At 33.2% G+C, this 20,648-nt stretch overlaps 1 protein-coding gene across 3 annotated transcripts in view; it reads left to right on the forward strand.

Annotated features, from left to right (window-relative positions):
- Window positions 1–386: 386 nt before the first annotated feature.
- LOC124369444 (lysine-specific demethylase 4A-like) overlaps window positions 387–20,648 on the forward strand; it is a 71,686-nt gene continuing 51,424 nt past the window's right edge. For all 3 annotated transcript variants that reach the window (XM_046827452.1, XM_046827456.1, XM_046827459.1), the window contains exons 1-8: window positions 387–656; window positions 8,854–8,994; window positions 9,369–9,455; window positions 12,290–12,508; window positions 15,327–15,511; window positions 16,657–16,810; window positions 16,905–17,053; window positions 20,090–20,254. In XM_046827452.1, the coding sequence (XP_046683408.1) occupies window positions 8,860–8,994; window positions 9,369–9,455; window positions 12,290–12,508; window positions 15,327–15,511; window positions 16,657–16,810; window positions 16,905–17,053; window positions 20,090–20,254 (1,094 nt within the window). In that variant the 5' untranslated portion in view covers window positions 387–656; window positions 8,854–8,859. The remainder of the gene's footprint in view (window positions 657–8,853; window positions 8,995–9,368; window positions 9,456–12,289; window positions 12,509–15,326; window positions 15,512–16,656; window positions 16,811–16,904; window positions 17,054–20,089; window positions 20,255–20,648) is intronic.

The following is a 20,648-nucleotide window of genomic DNA, read 5'->3' on the forward strand; positions in this document are numbered from 1 at the left end:
AAACAATAATTATGTAATGAAAACATAATTGTTGTAAATTAAGAAATAAATATATACGTGAATTGAACAATGCATACTCAGAAAGTAAAACCATGCAAATAGGAATAATGCCTAAATAATAATTGCAGAAATAGTTCCGACGATATTAGAAATGTCTTTTGTATCTTAAAGATTTTTAACGCAACACAAACGTTACCTTCTTCTTTATTTATTAGTATAAATGACAATTGATTTTTATTAGATGCCATAGTTTTACCGAAACTATTGATAGATAAATCTTTATTAAATATAACGGTGCAATACTGTGAGAACTCAATAATAATTTTGCTTGTGGTGTACGTGCCAAACTACTCCGTCGATGTTATTATAGTGGCAGTGAACGGCAAGAAATTGCATATCCAAACATCACTGTCGGGTTAGCTGACTAAGCTGAGTGAAAATTCTACCATTGTGTTGTTCGTGTGGCGTAGTGTGTGTATTTTATTTAACAAAGAAATGATGTTTTATTGCTGCGTTTTAACAGTTTCGTATGGATATTTTGAGAGTCTTAGTGAGCAAACATAGTGCAATCTAGCTGTGGCGCTTGCCAGACTTGGTCTATTTACCGTGCAGAGCTGCAGTGCCGGAGCTAGCTAAGCTAGCTGGGAGTACAATAGGTAAGTCTTGCAAGATACATTATAAATATTAGTTTACGTAAGAAATTAAAACAATCAAACAAAGTGTATATATTATTGACTAGTTATAGGCCTAATCATTATTTATTTCTACAAGCAGTACTTTTACTTTGTTTAGGTATTTGGTTTCATCTTGTAAATAAACAAGGAAAATGTCTCTAGATCACCCTGAGAGTCAATTGGTAATTTTAATTAAAATAATGACTGTTAAGCAAATTCATCGTTAGCTTTTTCATAATTTTTGTTATTAATGAAGTATAATTAAGAAAATATTAGGTAATGCTAGATGCTAGATCCATAATTTTGTGTTATTACATGCTTAATTACTATGTAAGCTATCAAAGCACCATAATCCTATGACATATGCTGCATATAACTTAAAGCAGAAGGTTGTATTATATACTAGCAATGCTGCATATGGATATAGAGTAGTCACTATGGAAATCGATTCTTTCCTGTATTTTGGATGTGTTGGTTTCAGCTGCTGTATAATAAGCGGTCACCACAATAATCGAATCAACTATCGATTATAAATATCTAAACTTTGGAATATATAACAATATAAGACCTATAGATATTCATAATTAATAATATTGCTGGCTGTTTTTATTTCACAGTAAAACAATATTGTTTTAATAAAATCTTAAAAGCCTATAACGTAATTCTGTTTTTTTATTATTAAATAAATGAATTTATTAATTCATTATTATTTTGTCCAATTCATTGAAAAGATCTGGCAGTACTAATTAATTGTAAATAACTAGCCTACATTGGGAATATGTTTTATTCAATAGTTTGTCATTTATATATATAATTGATAATTTGGTACTCTGATTTGACTGTGGTGGTGGCTGCTTAATACATTACAGCCAATTTTGGTGCAAAACAAGTGATTTGGAAGAGTGTAAAGAACGTGATGATTTTATAAAGGCTAGGCTATGTTAGCCTATTTGTTTATTTGATTTATTTACAGTTTATATAGGGCAAAAATGATATATTTTCGGTTAATTTAGGAATTATTCAAAGTATAGTAGCTGTCCCCTAACCTAACTGCCTGACTGTCAGACTTACTCGAGGGCTGACAGGCCTACCTATAAGCCAACCATCATAACTTCTATGCATTGTTGCCTTAACTTCCTTATTATTTTTTGTACATTAGTACACAATATAGGAGTTCTGAACAATGTTTAGTGCAAAAGTGTGGGTGTCCCTAAGTATACCTGAATATTTCAACATATATTTTTGTATTGTACGGTATGTTGTTATTTTAGTAATTTAAGTGTGTTGTACTCTTTGATTCCAATGTTTAATTTACATATAACTTATTGATATTGGATTAAAGTGTTAGAAATTATAGTAAAAACATCTACAGAATTTTGAAAACATACTGTAAGAGTGTCATTAAATAGATAGGTATTTAAGTTGTTTTTATTTTTAACTGTCCAACTAGCCATATCATAATTTCTATATACAGGCTAGCCTATTTGGCTGATGTGCAAGAGTTTCTAAACTGTTTAAAATGTTAATGGTTAATTAAAAGGTGCGCTTATTATATATGTATATTTGCTGGAGTAACTTATGTAGAATTTTAATATTGAACTCATAAAAATTTACTACCTTGCCAAATATAGTGGTTGCTGAGCAATTTTAATACAAAATCACAAATATCGAGTTCCTTGGTTGTGTACAAAAATTTTAAGGGAAAAAACCAAAATAATGCAGATTTTGCATTGATACAAAATAAATCACTTGCCATTAAAGTGAACCTAAAGGAACATACAATGAGTTGGTAGCGAGTATGAGAGTCAAATAGTAATGATAAATAAGTATTTATGTAAATATCAATAATTTGTAAATGTTTAGGCTTGATATCTATCTTCTACCAAATTTAGTAGTTTTGGTTAGTATATGTGCTGTTTTTTTTCCTATATGGCAGTGAAACCTAACATTTGACTTAATTGATGAGAAATAAAAAATAATTTGTTGGGACCGTTTGTTGCCACGTGTTGTTTTCAGAAATGATGATTAAAAAATTTATAATTTTTTATATTTAGTAATTAGTTAATTTTTGAAAATAATATATAGTCATGCATATTATTACTTTTTGCATAATTGGTTTAATACAATACTTTTCTTTACATTGTTGACCTATTTTATAAAATAGCCTATATTAAATCCATTTTTTGTGTGTCTGATAACATTTTATACATGGGGAAGAATATTGAGCTATTGAAAGCTATAGATTTTTGTTTTTGTGAGGGAGTGTGATATAAGAAATAGTTTATTTTGAACAGGTATTGAGAAGCAATTTCTAGATTCCCTATTCAGTATATTGCCGTAAATGGCATAAGCTACAATAGCTGTTTAAGTGCCATCTTTGTTTAAGTGAAAGTTTATCAGTGATAGTAATAGTTTTATCATTTTTTTTATCGAAATTTACATTGTGGTATCTGGTACATTTTTTATAACTATACTGTTTTTTGGTGTTGTTATTTTAGGCTACCTTTAAAAATTTTAACAGACAAATATTCACAAAACATCTTACTCCAGTTGTGTGGCTTTTGTTTGTAAAATTCACTAATTATTACCAAAAATAAGTTTTATCATTTTCAAGGATGAATTGTGACATTAATTTCATGGCTAGTGTTATTTCATTCTTTTGGAAAAAGAAAAATACTCTATCAATATTATTATATCAAAATCTAATGGTGTCTGCCTGTGTATGTGTATGTTACTCACTCACATAAAAACTAATAGACTGATTTTACTGAAATTTTACATTGACATTCTTAGGTTCGCTGGTTAACATTGGTTAACGCTAGGCCTATTCCTATTTTGAAAATCCTTCTAGGCTATGCCACACTGGTCTTGAAAACTCCCTTAACACTCCATTATCCGTTGTATTTATGGACTTGGCTTAGTCAGCAGATAGTAAATGTGTTTTTAATCACCCGTCCAAGTCCAGAATTAGTATATACATATTTAGTCCTAACTGTACTGTAAAACCCTGAAACTGGCACTAATTTTTCCCCCAGTTTGCAGGCAATTTTTAATTCTTTGTACCCATACTTTAACATTTCACAAACAATTATATGGTATAAACCTACATTTGTAATCCATACGGAGGGAACGTGGAGATAATCATACAACATTCCAGAATGGATGTTTTTTTAGAAAAATTCTTTTTAACAATTTTATCTATTACAACACGTACAATAAGAATGTAATGCACAATCTTTTTTTTCAAATTATTCTATATTTTTGTAAACAGGTAACTACTACACATGATTTTTGTAAGTATGATGGTATCAACAGATGTATTTGTTCTCAATTTTTGGAATAAACTTTACAAAGTAGTTTAAAGTTATTTTTTTCAAGACTATAGAAGTTTTCATTGTGGCAGATCCAGGGTTAATACATCAAAAAAGATATAAAAGAGTCAGGTGTCAGCAATACTCTCAGTATATAGCTTCAATATAAGCTCCACTAAAAAACGTGACTGAAAAATTTGCACTAAAAAGCAGTAAAGAAGTTAACATCTTATCTTACTGCTTTCGGTAGAATAACTGCTATGAGTAGCGATTGTGATACATTAAGAGTACTGTCAAAGCAATAAGTGAATAAGGACTATTGCAGCGAAGTCATAAGTGAGCTTTCTACACACACACACGCACACGCACACGCACACGCACACGCACACACACAAGCCATAAATTCAGGATGGCTGTGTGGTCTAAGGTGCTACTCTCAGATGCGGGGCTTGGCTTGTTATTATGGCTGTTTTAAAGTTTTTGAATATTGCAAACTTGTGTTTAGTTTTATGTATGGTGTTAATAAAAAAAGCAAAGTCAAAAAGTGAATTTATTATAATTTTAATTTAAAAAAATGGTACTTTGGGATTATACCGACCACACCAGTATGAAGAACACAAAAATAGAAATTTATAGAAACAAACATGATAGAACGAAAAAACAACTCTTCAATTACAAAATTACAAACTTACAAGCATTTCCAGGTATTGTGATCGGTATTGTTGTCGCTGTTATCTTATCTTTCTCGAGAATCCTGATTACGGCAGGCCGCGCGGCATCACGTGATTTGCACGGTACATCATTGCCTTTCCATTACAATTCAATTTATATTTCTGATTAGCCCCTCTAGAATTTGATATTTTACTGATAGGTACTATCTCGAGGGATGTTTTTCTTTCGTCGACATCAGCGCGGGGCAGCACCGAAGGTGCTGTCGAAGCCCGCGCTGATGGCCGGAGGCACTCGCATTTTGGGTGGCGGAATGTGATCAAGAATAAAAACAAGTTTTGAGTGTTTTTTTAATAAAAAGTTTAGTTTGGTAAATGTTTGTTTTTGTTGAATTTTTGTGTTTGGAGAAATGTAGAGGTAAAACACGGAAGTACAACAAAGCGATGCACCAGCTGAACGGGCGGCGAGACTCTGCAATCACGTTATCTACTAGACGCTCGACTTTGACCTCTGTCTGAGGATGGGGAGGTGTTTGCGATAAGACAATTCCTGTTTTATATTGACGAAATATTGTTCTACGCTAATCTAGTAATCAGTAGAAACGAAATGTGAAATAACGATTCATGTCTGGGTGTGGTCGGTATAATCCCAAAGTACCAAAAAAAATGGTCCTCTAAAAAAATACGGTTACATTCTTCGCTCTTATATTAAACAATTACTGTTTATAATGAATAATTTTATCAAAAATTTTTAGCTTTTTGTAACACTGTAATATAATTATTGACTCTTTCAAAAATTTCATGTTGTGAATAACAAGATTTTACAGTCCACTCACACTTATATAATACGCTGTTTAAATTTTTTAAAACTTACACTTTTAACAGATACATTTATTTAATGTGTATCTGCTTGGAATTGACAAGAATTATCTTATGACAACAATTCAAATAATTTGGTCTAAGTACTGAATAGGTATCTATAGGTATATGTGGTTAAAAAAACGTGATGGTTTCCAAAATAAAATTAAGTCATACAACATAATATTTACAACCCTTTTAACCTTCCAACTAGTCATATAGTAACTTCTTAATTGGCAAGAGCATTTTTCCCGATTTGCAAGGGGTTTTCTAAACTGCTATAACATATATATGTTTGTCGCTTATTATGTAATATTTTGCAAAAGCATGTAGAGTTATAATATTAAACTGGATAAAATATTTCTGAGCAATTTTAGCGGAAAACCACTTATATAGGGTTCCCTGGTCGCAAACTCAAAATCTTTTTGGAGAATTTCAAAATAACCCAAAGGCAAAGAATTTATTATTGATAAAAAATATCAATAGTATGAATCACTGTAAAAATATACATAAATTATACTAACACAAGTATATACAAGTAAGTAGCTAATAATTCAACGGTCTTTTGATTGTTTAAATATAAAATATTACTTTACATACAGACTTATCAAATGTTATATCATAGTAATCCCAAATATATATTTTCTATTAGGTAAATACAAATTTATATCAATAGTGTAATAATGGATCCATGTTTTATCACCAGTAATGATCCTGTCTAAGAAGTTGTCCTGTTTGTTACCGTAGCGATCCAAATGTTTTTGGCAGATGATCAATTTAATAGGTCAACATAGACATGGAAATTGTTCCCAAATAACCAAAGCGTAGCAGTCACAGACTTACTGTACCTAAAAAAATTTCAACAAAATTGGTATCACTTTCTCATTAAAGTTTCTTCAAATATTTCTAAAATAGTAATATGCTTAAGTGCTTTGAGTTGTTTTAAGTGAAAATTTTGAAATGGCCACCATCTTGAAATGCATAGATGTAAAATTTCCTTTATTAATTTAAAAAATAGACATTATTAATGATAACATCCATGCACAATTTTATTCATGTGTGTATAAGAGTTTTAAAGAAAAATATGTTTCAATAAAATACACATACGTAAATACAGACAGAATGCCAAAAACTTAAAATTCAAACCATGAGTTTACTATAGGCCTAACCCTTGGAACCTAAAATAACCACCAAGAGTTCAACATTTCTAGATACAGTTAACCAAAAGTATCTGCTGCGTAACATCCATATTCGATTCCTCCGAGTTAAGTTTTTGTCTAGTGTCAGATTTTAGTCGCTGCACTGAACAGAAGGTGAAATGGAATTAAACTGAACATTTTCATTGTTCAATAAAACAAAAATAGCAAAACACTACAAATATAACAAAACAAGCGTAATTCCTTACACAATTTTTTTTATGAAATAGGATAAGTTAGAGATTTGAATTCTGAAATGGTATACAAGGTGGTACCCAAAAAAGTGAAAATTTTTTAAAGCTGTATATTTTCAAACTTAAAAAAATTACCTCATTTCCTTCAAAATAATCTTTATTATAAGTAATATGATTGTCACACCGGTGCTTCCATTGTTCGAGACACTTTTTGTAGTGATCTTTAGAAATGGTTGACAGCTCCTGTCTTGTTTTTTACTTAACATCTTCAGTGTTGTCAAATTATTATGATTTTTCATTCTCCTATTACCAGGAGGTCAAAATTTTAAGAAATTGCCTGAGACCAGTTTAATCTAGTAAGGTGTGTGGGACCATGATGTCACTTCTAGCCAATAACTGTCTAACAGAAATGGCTATTTGTGCAGGGCCGTTGTTATGGTGAAAGAATCACTCTGCTTTCCACAAATCGGATTTCTTTGAGCGAAAACTGTTGCTCCATCTTCTTAAAAAACTTCTAAATAAAATGTTTGATTGATGGTCTGACCTGGGGAAACAAACTCTGAATGAGTAAAGCAGATCAGCATAGTTACGATGATTAATTTGACAACTTTTTTTGGATGGGGTGACTATGACATGATGTCTTTCATTGGCTTGACTGTTGCCTTGTATCTAGGTCATAACTATAGCACCGTGGTCATCACCATTAATGGATTTTTCACAGAAAACCTCCACTGGTTTCTATCTGTTGTTTTAAAACACAACATGTTTTAACTCAATGTTCCTTTTGCTTGTCAGTTATAGAACCCAAAGAACAAACTTGCAGCTTCCCTCTTCATTCTTAAATCTTTCATGCAAATTTGCTTAACTGAGCTCTAAGATAACATACTAATCTCTGATAGTAGACCAGTTGTCTGTTGACGGTCTGTAAGCACAAGCACAAGCTCTCCAACTTTTTCAATATTTTCATCTAATGTGTACAGTTGATGGATGTTTAGAGCAAGGTTTGTTATAAATCAACATAGCCTATCATTTTTAAATCGAGCAAGCTACTTTAGCACTTAGGTTTTCATATAGCTTCATTTTGGTAAACAAAAAGCAAAAAAATCATAATTTTAAAACAAACAAAATTTCATAGTTGCCTGTTGGTCACTTAAATCTGCATTATAAAAAATAAAAATAATTTGTAATGTATAATAATAAATGTATAGTAATAAAAATTATTATAATCTATCTATCTATCTATATATATATATATATATATATATATATAAATGAATGTTTGTCCTTTATGGAATCGTGAACTATGTGGCCGATCATTATGAAAATTGGTATGTATATGTATTTTTCCGCTGAGAAGGTTTTATATGCTACGCCCATTGATGTAACTCGCCACCAGACGGTGCTGCAAAAGATAAAAGTTTTCAAATCGCCTGCACATTATAAACTGCAATTGCAAGGCAGTTACGTATATTTAACTGCCAAATACTATTTGAAGGCGCTAAGTTATGATGTATATTTGTCTTTAAAATAAGTTTCTGGTTGAACTTAAAGGTTGAGTGTTAGACCACTTTATAATAAAGGACATGTACGTGTACAATACGCTTTTGATAGAGTTTCATGATCGTGACATCAAGGCAAACTCTACATTGGAGATGGAAATATAATTTACTTGAACCAGAAATGCTCTTACACGGGCAAAGCTTACGAAAAGCGTGCGAAGCCACGGGAAACAGCTAGTGTATACATAAAACAAAATCAAAACAATTATAGTATAAACAATAACTGCAAATGAACAGAACAAGCCAGACAGACAACACAGATGACGTTGAACTGACAATGAGTTGCACTATACATGTCTAGTGGCAATACTATACAATTTCTGCTAATAGCAATGTTGTTCTGGACTTTTGAGTACCTATAGTAATGAATCATTTTATACTTTTATTTTTCAGGAGCAAATGGAGCCCCTCAAGCCAACATTGGGGCTCCCCCGCATCCAAGTATTTCGGCCTACATACGAGGAGTTCAAGGACTTTGCCAAGTACATCTTATACATGGAGGCACAAGGGGCACACAAGGCAGGGATAGCTAAGGTAAGACCCTTTTCCAAACCTGCAGGTGTTCTATAAAGTACCCTCCCTTCAGAATGATAGTTTTATATCTTTTGTTTACTTTCTTTTGTATTGTATCTTTTGTTATATTAAATATTATTTTTTAGTAAAAATGTAATACAGATAAATACCTTCCCATTTTTATAATATGGATAAAGGGAGCATGTCTTACTTATGACAGGATATATTAAGACCAGTATCCTATTTCCAAATTTGTCAGTACAATATTTTGGATATACCAATAACATATTTTGAGTGATTTGGAGACAAACAAAAATAGTAAAAATGTTTAATGAAATGGAGAAATTATATTATTGAGAAATACTCATTTTAATTTTTACTGTTGGTTCCCACAGGTAATTCCACCTCCAGAATGGAAACCTCGTAAGGAAGGTTATAATCTTGAAAACCTGGACGTAACGATTCCTGCTCCCATATGCCAGGTGTGTATGGAACAATTTTATTGTGATATTTTATGTATATTTGTTGCCAGCTTTCCATTTTTCTGTACCATCTTGATAAGGTTTTTTTTTAACCAGACTTGCATTGTTTGTGTGTTTCAACATCAAAATGCATCCTTTATACAGGGTGCGGCAAAATAACCTCCCTATTTTTAAATGCTAATAAAAACCACAGTTTTTTCCAAAAAACAAATTTATTCATTTTAACTTATTCTATGACATGGGAAGTTTTTTCTTCTTTCTTTTAAACAGAATATCAGATAAGTGGTGGTCGTGGTTATCAATACATTGTTGCAAGCGAATTCTGAAACTGTCGTGGACTCTCTCGAGCATGGCTTGAGGTATGCGCAGAACTTCCTCCCGTATAGCTTGCTTCAAGATTCAAGATTCAAGATTCAAGGTTTTTATTGTCGTTAGGCAATCCATAGAAATGCAATTGACAAAGTCATAGCTAATTATCTACAATGATCATAGCATATAAATCTTAAAAAATACATATTAGGCACATATTTTTCCTGTAAGTCAATTGAATAAATATGACAGTCAATAAATAATCTAAACTAAGTACATAAATTATTTACTAAAGTTAATGTAAGGTTTAAAAGTTGAATCTACACACAGTTAAAAAATATCATAAATAAATGAATAAATAATTTAAAATCTTAGGCTACTAATATCACAGTTCAAAAAATCATTCACTGAATAAAAAACATTTTGTTTAAACCACCTTTCTGTTATTTTTTTAAAACTTTGCAGGGGTACAGTCCATGCCTTTTCAGGTAATTTGTTAAAAAAATTTAAGTTTCATTTTAATGTGACTTCTATTGGTTTTCTCTAATTTTATTTGAGGCAATTCTAAAAAATAATTTGATCTAGTTGGATATCTATGTACTTCCTGCCGTACTTTAAACAACTCAAGACTCTCTTTAACACTAATTAAACAGCAATATATATATAAATTATAAAGGGTCATTACTTCTAGTTCTTTAAAAATTTCTACACACGACGCCCTAGGTTGAACAGTTTTTATCTTGCAGGTTTCTGGGGCGATGTTTGAACACCTCGGCCTTTAAGTAACCCCACAGAAAAAAATCACATGGGGTTAAATCGGGTGATCGCGCTGGCCACACAATGTCCCCTCCCCGAGAAATCAACTGGCCAGGAAACATTTGCCTCAAAATGTTCATTGCTATTCGGGCAGTATGTGCTGTGGCACCGTCCTGCTGGAACCACACATTCTCGAAAGCCCTCTGTTGTAGGGCAGGTTCAAAATTCTGCTAGCATGTTGGCATACCTGTTTGAGTTCACAGTAACAACATTGCCATCCTCTTCAAAAAAATGAGGGCCAATGATTCCACATCGTGATAACGCGCACCAAACAGTCACACGTTCAATATGAAGAGGCCTCTCATGGATTTCCTTCAGGTTGTTTTCACTCCAATAGCGAAAATTCTGTTTATTCACACTTCCAGACAGATGGAAATGCGCTTCGTCACTGAAAAAAACAACAGCGTCTGGTGGGAGACTATCCAAGATTATTTGACACACTTCCATACGACTCTGCCAATCACGTTGAGACAGCTCTTGGACAACAACCATCTTGTAAGGATGGAAATGAAGATCCATGTGTAGAATTCGACGAACGCTACGGTCGGACATTCGAAGGGCGGCTGCATGTTTGCGAGCTGATCATTGAGGAGACTGCAAAACTGATTGCCTAACCGCATTAATGTTTTCTGGTGTACGAGCACTACGAGGTCTTCCACCTCGTTTTTTCACAACAGAACCAGTTTCTCTGAAGTTTTTCACCCACAGCACAATAGACTTGCGGTCCGTTACTGAATCACGAGGAGGAATTTGAAACCGCGTTCGGAATTCGCGTTGAGCCATGATAACTGATTCATTGTTACGAATAAACGCTTCGACCGCAAACGCTCTCTGTGCACTCGTCCACACCATGATGGCGACTGACGACTGGTGCCTACGGGCGGAGCGTCACTTAAATTTCCCCCTCTCCTGCGTCGATTGCGGCTATCCCCACCATTCTGAGTGCCTCCCTCTACTCACAATAAAGCAATGAAAATAGGGAGGTTATTTTGCCGCACCCTGTACATACCTTTACAAAATAATTGATTTAGCTTATTTAATTCTCATAAAGTATTTTCCTAAACTTGTACTGTCCTGCTCTTGCCCAACCTTTGCATATTCAATATTGTGTTAAATATTTGATAAAACAACGATTTCTATTGACTCGACTGTGTACTGCTAGAAATACATGTAAACTTTAACTTAGTGATTTAGGTTGATTATAAAGTATAGCACATAACGTAGGTATGGTTGGAATAGCCAACAAAATCGAATAGACAACAATTCGTTTTTACATGTTCATTGAGAATAGTATTAGTGTCACGGAAGGGTTGATTGATTATTAATGTTGAGTTCAGCTTCAGTTCACTTTCTTCTTAATGCAGTGGCTGGAATCTGACACTGTCACTCTTCCAATCTTGTTCCAAGTCATGTTCTTCTGATGAGAACCAAAAGCAGTAAAATATTGCTTGGTACATTTTAGGAGCTCAACATAGTGTCTCATGATTGTGAGTGAATAGAGTTCCTGAGTTCAGGGTTTGGTTAAGTTTCATGATCACTAATCATTGAAACTGACTATATCCTTGAATACAGTATTTATGTTAAGAAAATTGTATATCAGTTTACGGGGAATCTAACTTAATTGTAGAGTATCACACATGTTTAATTATAAGGGAGGGATTTATTGGTACGAGTGCCTTTTTCACCAGAGTTGTTATGTTGTTGCACAGGTGGTGACAGGCAAGCAGGGCCTGTACCAGCAGATCAACATCACAAAGAAGTCCATGTCCGTACAGGAATACAAGCAGCTTGCTGAAAGTCCCAGGTACAACACTCCGCCCAGCTTCGACTACGAAGACCTGGAACGGAAGTATTGGAAGAACATCACTTACATTGCTCCTATCTACGGTGCCGATGTGTCTGGTTCTCTCACTGACAGCGACGAACATGTGAGACTAGTATTAAACTGTGCCAGCTATAAATAAACTTTCTGCTCTTAAATTCTAGGTTTTTAGAAGTTTAGCTATCTTAAAATGTTTAGATCCCTTTGATTAAAATTGATATTTATACAGAATAAAAATTATCATAAAGGCAATTCTTAGCAAATATGGTTGAAAACATTTTCAACCATATTATGAACCAACAGTTGTGTACACCTAACAAAATCTAGTACTTTCAAAAACTGTCCCTTAATAGACCAAAAATATGATTTTTTTAAAGTAAAATGCATTTTTAGACATTAAATATAGTCTCTACCATAGATTAAATTGCATTTGAGTTCAAACTAAAATTAACCCCTTATAATTTCTAGTGAACATTTTTAGGCAAAGGTGGTTATTGCCATTTTGGCTATAAATAATTAGTATTTAATAAAAATTATAGCACTACATTTTTAGTTAATAAATACTAAAAAGTAAATATTATTACCTTTTAAAAATGAAAAAAAAAAATATTCAGGTATCAATAACTCTGACCAACACCAAGTTTGGTCGGAATCAGTCTGTTCATTTTGATCATGGCTGATGCTTACATACTCACAAGCTTGTACTTGATCCTCCATATAATTGTCCAAATACCACTCTTTTACTAATAATGAGTATCAAAATAGATATTTCAGCTGTAAACTAAAATTAATTTTTTTTGCCATTACAAAATATTCTCACGCCTTATGAATGGGGAGAAGTTAAAAAGAAGAAATGAAGTAACCATAATATTCACACATGTGATGAGATTATTGCGATGGAATATAGTGCAGTCATTGAAGCATTATTGCTCCGAATTTTTTTACTGTGAACCGAATTGCATACAATTTTGGAATTAGGTTCATCTTACCCTTAACTTCAACAGTGAAAATGATTTGTACTCCGCAACCACTCTGGGGGTGGTTGCCACCCCTTCTCGGGGGTGATTTTTTGTTTTTCAAAATAACCTTGGATATCGATAGAAGGCCTAATTTTAAGCAAAAAATCATCTATACAGTTTTTCAAAAAATCCAATACTTTTCAAATTATTGGCAATTGAAAATTAGCAATTTTTTCACGTTTTTCATCGGTTTTTTGCAAATATCTCCAAAAATATACGTTTTATCGAAAATTGTAGCAGGTAAAAAAATAAACAATTTGGTTTTTTATAAAGTATTCTAAGTGCAATATTAAACTAGATATTAAAGATCAAAGCTGTTTTTAATTTTGTCTGAAATTTAATCGATGTGGTCAATGCCATCTAGCGGCGAGCAGATGCATTTTAGGCATTCTAATAAAAAAGGGTTTTGTAGTGCTTGAAATAAGCTTTAAAATGAGCACTATTAAAAGTCTTTTGCACGTAAAATAAGTGAGCTGTATTGTAAATAAGAGGAGCATCTAAAGTTTTTTTCTTTTAAATCAATGGGTGTTTCATAAGTGCCATTTCCACCTAAATTAAAATTAATCGTATTCCGCCTAGAATTAACTTTATTATGAAGAGTTTGATAGATTTTATCAGTTTGGCTGCTTCAGGACACAATATGTTTAAAAAAAGTCACGATTAAAAACAAATTCAAATTTAAAAAAAAACCACCTTTTTTCATAATATCTCAAGAATGAGGACAGATACGTATAAAAGTGTAGGAATGAAAAATTTAGGTATTTTTCTGACAAACAATTTGGTTTTTTTGTTTTTTCTGTCAAACAAAAATTGACAGCGATATGATTGTTTAAAGAGCGCGTGGCAGCGCAATCACAGCCTCTCTTAAGCCCTTTAACCCTTCACCGTTTGAGAAAAAGGTTTTTTACTGTATATTGCAATAAAGGATGTTGTAGCTCTCTTAAGTACCTTTACAATGGTTTTTTATAAATTGTGATAGCATGAAAATTGACGGAGTTATGGTCCAAAAACTTATCATATTTTTTTCTACTTAGTAACTGAAAATTTCGGAGTGTGAATATTTGGAGCAATGTGAAAGTACGCAGTATAATAGAGACCCAAAACTATTGTAATGTGTATATATATATAGATAATATGGCTAATATATTTTGGAAACATAGGCATGAATACACACCAACGTTCTTATATGTATATGTAACACATGTGAGTAAATTTTTTATAATTTGTAAATATTTTATTCAATAAATGGCAATTTTTTACTCTAAATTAAATTATATTTAAATTTATGTAATCATATATATTTACGGTTTTAATTTAGGGGTAGTTTTAAGGGTAGAAAACTTAAGAATATGATAATCATTTTCGAGAGTGTGGAATAATATTTAAATCCTTTTCATTTTATAAAAAAAAATGTTTAACAATTTTTTATCAAGGGGTAGTTTTCAAGGGTTGAAAAGGGGGTTAATAATTTGATAATTATCATAGAGAATATAAAAAATATTTCTTACTCTATACTTACATCTTTTTATGTCGTACCAAAGTAGTTTTTGTGATCTTTTCAATTTAGGGGTTGTTTGCAAGGGTTGTAAGATTTTCAAGGGATTGAAAATGATTTTAATATGAGGTAATTGTGTTATAAAACACTTTACAATTTCACCACTTACTATTAGACATGTTTTCTAGTGATAAAATGGCTCAATGTCAATTTTTCCATTAAGGGGTTGTTTACACCCCTTAAAAATAATAGGCGGAGTTCAGATCATTTTTACTTTTGAAGTTAAGGGTAAGATGAGCCTAATTCCAAAATTTCATGCAAATCGGTTCACAGTAAAAAAATTTGGAGGTAAGACCGTATTTTTCGCTTCAATGACTGCACTAATAGTGATAATCCATTTTGTGTTTTAGGTCTGGAACATAAATAGGCTGGGTACTATCCTGGACTATGTCAATGAAGACTATGGTATCAGTATTGATGGAGTCAACACAGCTTACCTCTACTTTGGGATGTGGAAGACCACTTTCGCTTGGCACACTGAGGACATGGATCTCTATAGTATTAATTACCTACACTTTGGGGCCCCCAAGACATGGTATGTTGTGTTTATCTGTAGACTAATAACATAATACTGACATTTAACATTCAGAGTACATCATTAAACCTTTAAGAGACTAGACAATACATTATTGGTGGTTAATTAAAAAAGACTGGTAGGCGGCATATTATTAATGATAAAATATGAAAAGTCTAGCCTACTTCATATTGTTGATAGTTCAGTACATAAAGCGATACGATAGATACTTTGAAATCATTTTTATTATGTTGTAATTTTATTTCACACTAAGATAATTACATAAACAAGAATTTTATTAAACAATACTAACAATGGTCAGTACAAAACATCTGATTAAAATGAAATGTTTGTCTATAAAACCCTTCCTATATTCCCTTCCACTGTTTTTAGAGTTGTACTTTACATTGGAAATTTGTTTTTTGAGGTGGTCTTATAGTCCATCCAAAGGAAGAAACATCTTTTCTTTTTTTTTGTGCAGAATCTTGAGAATTAACTGGAGGTAATAATCTCAACATGGCTTTACTACTAACACACTTGTCATTTGTATTTATTGTGTAGGATCTTGGAACCACTTTTAAAAATGTATTTTAATTTTGTTCTTAAACTAATTTTTTTATTTCTATGTGAATTTGTTTCTGTTTTATATTATTTTTAAATAGTTTATGGTTTAAATAGAAGAGAGATCTACAACCTTACATAATGTACTAATATTTTTCAAGTATACTTTGTCTATAATTAATTTAAACATCTAACTTCATAATCAATAAATATGTTATAAAAATTAACTTGTTTGTTTTTTTAAGAACTAAATGCAAATCCCCATTTCAAGTATATGCTGAGTATTTTGATCTAGATGTAAAAGTCATCGAATGGTCATAAATGATCTTGTATCATACACTCTGTCTTCGCTTATTTGGAAGCCAGCAATAAAGATACAAATATTAGACCTTTCATTTTGGATTAGCTGTACAAGGCAATGTTGGTTTGAAATATTTAGTTTAATAGTTCAAGAATAAATTTATTTTAGTAGTTTTCTTTAAATATAATTATTTTTTCTGTATCTTATACGAACTGTAGCTCTCAGTCAGTTTTTTACACCTTAAACATCTTATTTTTTTGTGTCTTTTAAGAACACTTAAATTCATGATAAATGCTTGTTTCAGGTATGGGATACCTCCTGAACACGGCAGACGTCTGGAACGCTTAGCGAATGGATTCTTCCCTAGCAATTGCAAATCTTGTCCGGCTTTTCTCAGACACAAAATGACCATCATATCCCCCCATGTCCTCAAGAAATACTCTATACCTTTCAACAAGGTGAGTTTGTTCTTGTCATTTAATTTAATAATCTACCTGTAAATAGCTGCTCTTTACAGTTGATGAGTCCTATACTTAAACCTTTGATTTACAGATAACGCAGGAAGCGGGGGAAATAATGATCACTTTCCCATATGGTTACCACGCAGGCTTCAATCATGGTTTTAACTGTGCAGAGTCCACAAATTTTGCTTCGCCTCGTTGGGTTGAATATGGAAAACGAGCAATGCAATGTCTTTGCAGGTCAGTGTGTTTTTCCCTTTAATTTTTTAGGATTTGATCTTGTTTAACTTTCAGAAAAAATATAACTTTGTAGTGTTGAATATTACATATTAACACTTGAGTTTTGTACCCTGAAATATATGGCTCTATTTGAACATTCATGGTTTTTAGATATTTTCCAAAATAATAAAGGGTGCGGCAGAATAACTTCCTTTTTTTAAATGCGCACCATTCAGTTAGTTGATGTCATAGTGGAGCGCTAGTGGTCTCATTCAAGAGGGGGTACTCTAAAGTTTTGTCCCGACACGGTTCAGTCACCATCATGCGTTGGAATAGTGAGGAGCGTGCCTTTGCCGTTGAGGCCTACTTTTCAAGCGGATGTTCGGTTATTGGAACACAGCGTGCATTTCGGAATCGCTTTAATTTAGCCCTGTTGGCTCCGGTCCCAGACCGCAAATCAATTTTTACATGGGTCACTACATTCAGACAAACTGCAAGTGCGACAAAACGAAGAACTGGAATCCCTCGGCCCGTTAGATCACCTGAGAACATTGAAGCAGTGAGAGCGTCAACATTGCGATCACCACGGGGTCATGCGCGCAAACACGCATCTGCCCTTGGACTATCCGATCGTTCTGTGAGAAGAATTCTTCGTGATGATCTTCATTTTCATCCATATAAGATGGCGATAGTGCAGAAAATTTCAGAACGTGACTTCAATTCTCGGATGAACGCGTGTGAGCTTCTTCTTGTTGTCGTTCCCGAGGGTGCTATTGTTTTTTTTAGCGAAGAAGCCCATTTTTATTTGAGTGGGTCGGTTAACAAACAAAACATGCGCTACTGGGCTGACACCAACCCTCGAGAATTGCATCAAAGGTCTTTGCATTCACCGGAAGTCACAGTGTGGTGTACAATTTCCTCAGCTGGAATTATTGGTCCCTGGTTTTTTGAGGAAAATGAGGTTACAATGACAGTGACTTCTGACCGGTATGTAAACATGCTACAGAATTTTTTTTCCCTCGGCTAGAAGATTTCCCTCGGATTTGGGGGACACTTGGTTCCAACACCCCTGTGGGTGGTGTTGTTGCGTATATTTCCAAAACCCCATAGAAAAAAATCACAAGGTGACAGATCGGGAGAACGTGCCGGCCATTGCAAATCGCCTCTAATTGAGATAAGGCGCTCTGGAAAGTTTTCCCCAAAACAGCCATCGATGCTCTCGCAGTGTGTGCTGTTGCACCGTCTTGTTGAATGTAGTGACCCATGTAACAATTGATTGCGGTCTGGGACGGGGGCCAACGGGGCTAAATTAAAGCGATTCTGAAATGCACGCTGTGTTGCAATAACCGAACATCCGCTTGAAAAGTAGGCCTCAACGGCAAAGGCACGCTCCTCACTATTCCAACGCATGATGGTGACTGAACCGTGTCGGGACAAAACTTTAGAGTACCCCCTCTTGAATGAGACCACTAGCGCTCCGCTATGACATCAACTAACTGAATGGTGCGCATTTAAAAAAAGGAAGTTATGCTGCCGCACCCTGTATAATCCATAATATTTAATTAATGACATTACAGTACTTCAATGGCAAGAATTCCAATTTTATTCTTTCATGTAATGCAAAAAGTATGAAAATGTATTATTAAAAGTTAAGAAATGAAAATATTTTCCAAAAATATATACTTGATAAAGAACAAAATAATGCTAACTTTTTATAATAATTCATGTTTACATAAAAACTAAATAACTTTTAACAAACAAATTTACAGGATTAAAACAATGGTGATGCTGAGTACAAACAATATAAAGCAGAGGTTTCTATACCATACTGTAGACAAGTGTAAGTAGTACAGCGTGCCCATTAGTGCCATTATTTATTTATGCAAAAGACCGACTTTTCAAAAATTGCATCCCAATAATTAATATTCTACACCATTAATAATAATGCGTTTTGGCTTAAGTAACTTATTATTTGGAACATTATTTGCTGAGTGTTATCAAAGCCTATCACTCAAGGGGTTGAACAATTTTTTATTTTTATCTGTTTGCACAATATTTTAAGAACAAACTTAACTGTAGACTGTAAATTTTGCTTGAAACTTAATTTCTATAAAAGCATTGTGTTCGATAGTGATGCATGTCACTTCATGGGATTTCGCTGAGTGTTAGCAAAGCCTATAAATCAGGGTAGTATCTCGAGAATTAATTGAGCTATAAACTTGAAAGTTTAGTTATCACAAAGGATTTCTGACCATATACCTCCTCTGTCTCTCTGTGTCTGTCCATTTCTCTGTTTTCCACTGGATATCTCAAGAATGAAATTAGCTATGGACTTGAAATTTTGCATGTAACTTCATTTATAAATAGGCAACATTGTATAAGATGATGGGTGTGTCTTTCTTTGGTTTAGCGTTTACATAGCCTAACTGTACACAGGATTTCTAAAGAATTATTTCATCTGTAGACTTTAAATTTTACATGGAACTTCATTTTATACATAGAGAAGAATGAGTTAGATAATGGTGTTTGTGTATCGATGGGGTTTTGCTGAGCATCATTGAAGCTTATCGATCAGTAGGCTAGATGTCTTGATATTATCTGAATCAGGTAGAATTGCAAAAGAATCTTCTTTATACTTTATACAGATACTCCCTATCCTTGGGGATTTACCTAATATGGGGGTTAATATAATATGAGTGTACTAAATAATGGACAGAATAATTCCATTTTTAGCCACAAAACACATTACAAGTGTAAACTTAAACAGATATAGTTGTGTTTTATAACTTAAATCTGGTAATACTAGCAGGGTTGACAATTTTAAAGGATGAGTAATTCACATGGAATGTCTGTTATATTTGTTGAATTTAAGTTTATTCTTTGCCCATTCTTGGCCAATGTTTTTGTAACTGTTTGTGAAAGCACTGTGATAAAATCCAGCTTAGCTAATTTCCTATCAGCTGAGGATGAACTGTACCCATAATATCCTGTTCAGAAGAGTTACATTTGAACCTTGGCTGAGTAACATCTAAGTGAAAGAAACGGTTGTATTTGCAGACCTGACAACGTGAAGATCAGCATGGACACGTTTGTGAAGAGGTTCCAGCCAGAGAAGTATGAGCTGTGGCTGCAAGGCAAGGACATCGGACCTCATCCTGAGGATCCTGGCAAGCTGACGGCTGCTCCTGCCCCCAGTGAGCTGGACATACTGTGTAATAAGAAGTGAGTAGCAAACAAAATGTATAGTTTCTGTAAATTTACCTTCATATAAAAGAAAGTGTATCAGAGAATATGGCTTGGGTCCGGCCAATAGTGAGACAATGCATTGTGGGTTGCTCTAGTGCCTTCCAAAAATGATCTCATTATGGTGGCTTCAATTTTGTTACAAAATTTATCTGAGGGTTTCTGGCGTCTTTTAAATTTTTTTAAGCGTAAGTAAGTATTACTGAAACCTATTATAATTTCTGTAGTACAGGATCCAGTACAATGTCATTATTTTGGTTCATATTATACACTTTTATTGGATGTAACTTGTCACTCACTGCCAACAGAAATTAAATATAAGTATGCAATATAAGCTTGCATACACGTCCAGTTCCTCTCTATCCAAAATATA

Source organism: Homalodisca vitripennis, chromosome 1 (genome assembly GCF_021130785.1).
Source record: "Homalodisca vitripennis isolate AUS2020 chromosome 1, UT_GWSS_2.1, whole genome shotgun sequence".
Lineage (NCBI taxonomy): Eukaryota > Metazoa > Arthropoda > Insecta > Hemiptera > Cicadellidae > Homalodisca > Homalodisca vitripennis.